The sequence below is a fragment of the Mustela lutreola genome, chromosome 11 (assembly GCF_030435805.1).
Source record: "Mustela lutreola isolate mMusLut2 chromosome 11, mMusLut2.pri, whole genome shotgun sequence".
In the NCBI taxonomy this organism is placed as follows: Eukaryota; Metazoa; Chordata; class Mammalia; order Carnivora; family Mustelidae; genus Mustela; species Mustela lutreola.
The window spans coordinates 93413234-93417248 of record NC_081300.1 but is presented as its reverse complement, the minus strand read 5'-3'; the positions used below and the strand labels follow the sequence as shown (position 1 = coordinate 93417248).

The 4015-nt window shown below is 47.3% G+C and overlaps 1 protein-coding gene across 1 annotated transcript; it reads left to right on the top strand.

Moving 5' to 3' along the window:
• Positions 1-352: 352 nt before the first annotated feature.
• On the top strand, positions 353-3776 carry LOC131811580 (disintegrin and metalloproteinase domain-containing protein 1a-like). The gene has a single exon (XM_059140234.1). The coding sequence runs from the start codon at positions 762-764 to the stop codon at positions 3249-3251; it is 2490 nt and encodes an 829-aa protein (XP_058996217.1). The 5' UTR covers positions 353-761; the 3' UTR covers positions 3252-3776.
• Positions 3777-4015: the final 239 nt, after the last annotated feature.

Sequence of the window (4015 nt, the reverse complement as noted above, 5' to 3'; positions counted from 1 at the left end):
AAGAGTGTGGGCCTGGACTCACCCACCAATGGGCCCATGATACTCACCCAGAAGGGCAGGCCGCTCTACTGGCATCCCCATACACACGATTGGACAGTGCTATAAACAGAACGTGAGAAACCAAACTCTGACGATGTTAAAACACAGGGGTATTGACCCTTGCCCCGGGAGTCACCGGCACACTCGGGTCTATCTTGTGGCACAGGGCTGCCACTCCACTTGCCTTTTCTAACAGACTGGCCTGTGAGATGACGCATATCCCTACAATGCCATCCAGGGACAAAGAACAATCTGAGTTATGATGTCCGTGTGTTACGGAGCAAGAGTTTTAAAGGAGGGGAAGTGAGCAACAGAGTGTGCCTCCAAAGATGTCTAAGCCCCCTGGTCTGGAACACTCGGAGTTAGCCAAGCAACGGACGACAGGAGGGGCGGGGGTGGGGCATTCCGTGTGGCACAGTTGAGAAGGCATGGAGGTTTTGTTTCCACTCTTCAGGCAGGGTCTTGCATTTTAGCACCTGCAGTCCTTCATGATTACATCAGTCCACGATGTCAAAAGGACCTTAGCCAGGGAGCACTGAAGTTGATGCTGGGGAAGAAGTCACATAGAAAGGACACTACCTGAAGGATAACATCGGAAAGACTGGAAAGGACACAGCCAGAGGCTATGCTTCTCTCAGGTAGGCAGTAGCCACCCTTTATGCGGCCAGCATAGATCTGGAGCTAACGCCTGAGAGTCTCTGTGTCAGGGACAGCTGCTTCTGATGGACACCATCAACCGATTCCCAACGGCCATGTCAATGGCAGCTTCTTTGAGACAGTCTGCCTCCTCCTCGTCTTCTCTACAGAAATACCAAGTGGCTGCCTATGGGGCTGGCAGAGTAGGCAGAGTGCTTCCGGCTTGGGCTCCACAAATGAAGGGCTGGAGGCGAGCACCTGTAGTGCCGGGACCTTCGTGTGTCAGGTTGGGGATCATGCTAGTGTTGGTACTGATTTTCCTGCCAGGCTTGTACTGTGACCCTGGATCTGTGTATTACTCTTCTTACGAAACAGTCATCCCCAAGAGTCTGACAGTCAAGGGAAGGGAAGACCCAGGGGAAAAGACATCCTATACACTAGTAATGCAGGGCCAGAAGCAGGTGATTCAACTGAAGGTGAAGAGAGACTATTTTGTGAATAACTTTCCAATCTTCAGCTACCACAATGGGGTCCTGGGGCAAGAAGTGCCTTTCATCCCTCATGACTGTCACTACGAAGGCTACCTAGAAGGAGTCCCGGGTTCTTTTGTTTCCCTCAACACCTGTTCAGGCCTCAGGGGCATCCTGATTAAGGAGGGGAAGGCCTATGGCATTGAGCCCAGGGACACCTCAAGACAGTTTGAACATGCGTTGTACACCATGGCACCCCAAGCTCGAGTGTCCTGCAGCGTCACTTCCAAAGGCAGCCAAGTGGTGTCCACCAGCCGGCAGCAAGGGAGCAGGAAGCCTCGCAGTCTACAGGCCCTGCCGTCCTTTTGGTCACACACCAAGTACGTGGAGATGTTTGTCGTGGTCAGCAACCAGCGCTTCCAGATGTGGGGCAGGAACGTCGATGAGACAGTCCAGAGAGTAATGGACATCACTGCTCTGGCCAACATCTTCACTCGGGGCATAAACACCCAGGTGGTGCTGGCCGGAATGGAGATCTGGACCGAGGGGGACCTCATCGAAGTCCCAGCGGACTTGCGAGTTACACTGAGGAATTTCAATAGCTGGAGACAGGAGAAGCTCTTCCCCCGGGTGAAGCACGATGTTGCCCACCTGATCGTGGGACATCACCCTGAAGACGATGTGGGACAGGCATTTCTCAATGGTGCCTGTTCAAGAGGCTTTGCAGCCGCTGTTGAATCCTTCCACCATGAAGATGTCCTCCTGTTTGCGGCGCTCATGGCCCATGAGCTTGGGCACAACTTGGGTATTCAGCACGACCACTCGGCCTGCACTTGTGAAGATAAACTCTCTTGCCTCATGCATGAGAACATCACTAAAGAAAGTGGCTTCAGCAACTGCAGCTCTGACCACTTCTACCAGTTCCTCCGGGAACACAAAGGGGCCTGCCTGTTTAACAAGCCGCGGGCCCAAGGTCGCCTGCGTAGGCAAGCCACGTGTGGAAACGGTGTGTTGGATATGTATGAGGAGTGTGACTGTGGACCTGACTGTGGTAATAACCTGTGCTGTGACGAAACTTGTAGGCTGAAGGCAACGGCATTGTGTAGTTCTGGACTCTGCTGTAATGAAACGTGTGGATATCTAGAAAAGGGAATCCTGTGCCGTTCTCCTTTTGGAGAGTGTGACCTCCCAGAGTATTGTGATGGTAACTCTGACAAATGCCCCACCAACACATACAAGCAAGATGGTACACCTTGTGAACGAGTTCACTATTGCATTGATGGTCTGTGCAAGACTGCTGATTTTCAATGTGTAAATGTTTTTGGATACCCTGCAAGGTCTGCCCCAGAAGACTGTTACATTTCCATGAACACTAAAGGGGACCGGTTTGGAAACTGTGGCCTTCCCACTTCAGATAACCAGGAATATGTAAAGTGTACAGCTGAAAATATATATTGTGGGAAAATTATATGTACAAATGTCAAACATGTACCAGTGGTCAAACCCATGCACACAATGATCCAGGTGCCTCATAGGGATGACTGGTGCTGGAGCGTGGATGCCTATAATAACACTGATATCCCTGATGATGGACATGTGGACGCTGGCACACGTTGTGCTCCAGAAAAAATCTGTCTGAATTTCTCCTGCATTGATCATGCTGTGCTGAAATACGACTGTGAACCACAACGAATGTGTAATGGGAGAGGAGTTTGCAACAATTTAAAGCACTGCCATTGTGAGGCTGGCTATGCCCCTCCTGACTGCACAACTATAGGAACTGGGGGTAGTGTGGACAGTGGCTCTCCTATTTTACAACGGGAATCTGAAAATTCTTTCAATGCTGCCAAAAATGAACATGAGTTCATAGACAATATGATCATAATATTTCTCGTACTTTTTTTCCTACTATTAATATTAGCAACTGCTTTTATTGCCCTTTTGTGTAAACATTCAAGAAAAGCTCCTCCAGAGCCCAAAGAAAAGGGTCCAGAAGAGGCAGAAGAGGTTCAGCCAGAAGAAGAGGAAGAGGAGGAAGAAGAGGAAGAAGAGGAAGAGGAGGAAGAAGAGGAAGAAGAGGAAGAAGAGGAAGAATCAGAGCCATAAAAGAAGTAGTGAGAGGAAGAAGCTAAATATATCAAACATCTCAAGCACTGAGTGGGAATGAGGCTCAGGGAAGTACAAGTGAAGTGGGAATTGATGGCTCGGGGATGGGACCTGAATAAAAATATACCATCTATAAAAATACACTAATGTAGGAGGAGGGATTCATCCACTTTTGGAACTCATTTTAGTAATTAAGCTTTTATTTATTTAATATACTAAATATTTTACTTTTTCTTTTCCACATTTCATTTGAACTCTTCACAGGCATCTGTAGACATCAATGTATTTGTCTTGGGCCAATTTTTCCATTCACCAGAAACTTTTTAGTACATGCCATCTCTCATCTCAGTTGTTTGACATGTACTACTGCATTTGCCTACCTTTATTACTTTCACTTTGTAAGTAACCACTACCCATGATGAGGGTAGTTGTTTGTGTGATCATTTTAGTTTGCCTTATAAATGTACTTTCATTAAATGAAGAGTGTTTAAACATAAAAATAAATAAAACCCTATTCAGATTATACATATCTTCAGATTCCACTTGGCATAGTTATTGAGTCCATTTTGTTCTGGGGCTCTGTGGGAGGTAGTATATCTGGGAAACCAGAAGACCCTGATTTTCCCAAGGTCAAGGGGCAAGTGTTAAAATCATCCACCTTTTCAAATCTGGCAAGTGTTTAACATGATGTATGTATATCGAGTTTACTTCCCAGCATTTCCAAGAATTTCATAGAGCCATATTCCCTTTCACCTAAAAAGTTT

What these genes read in the sequence shown, in the direction of transcription:
- LOC131811580 (XM_059140234.1), top strand. Translation starts at nt 762, where the DNA reads ATGGACACCATCAACCGATTCCCAACGGCCATGTCAATGGCAGCTTCT.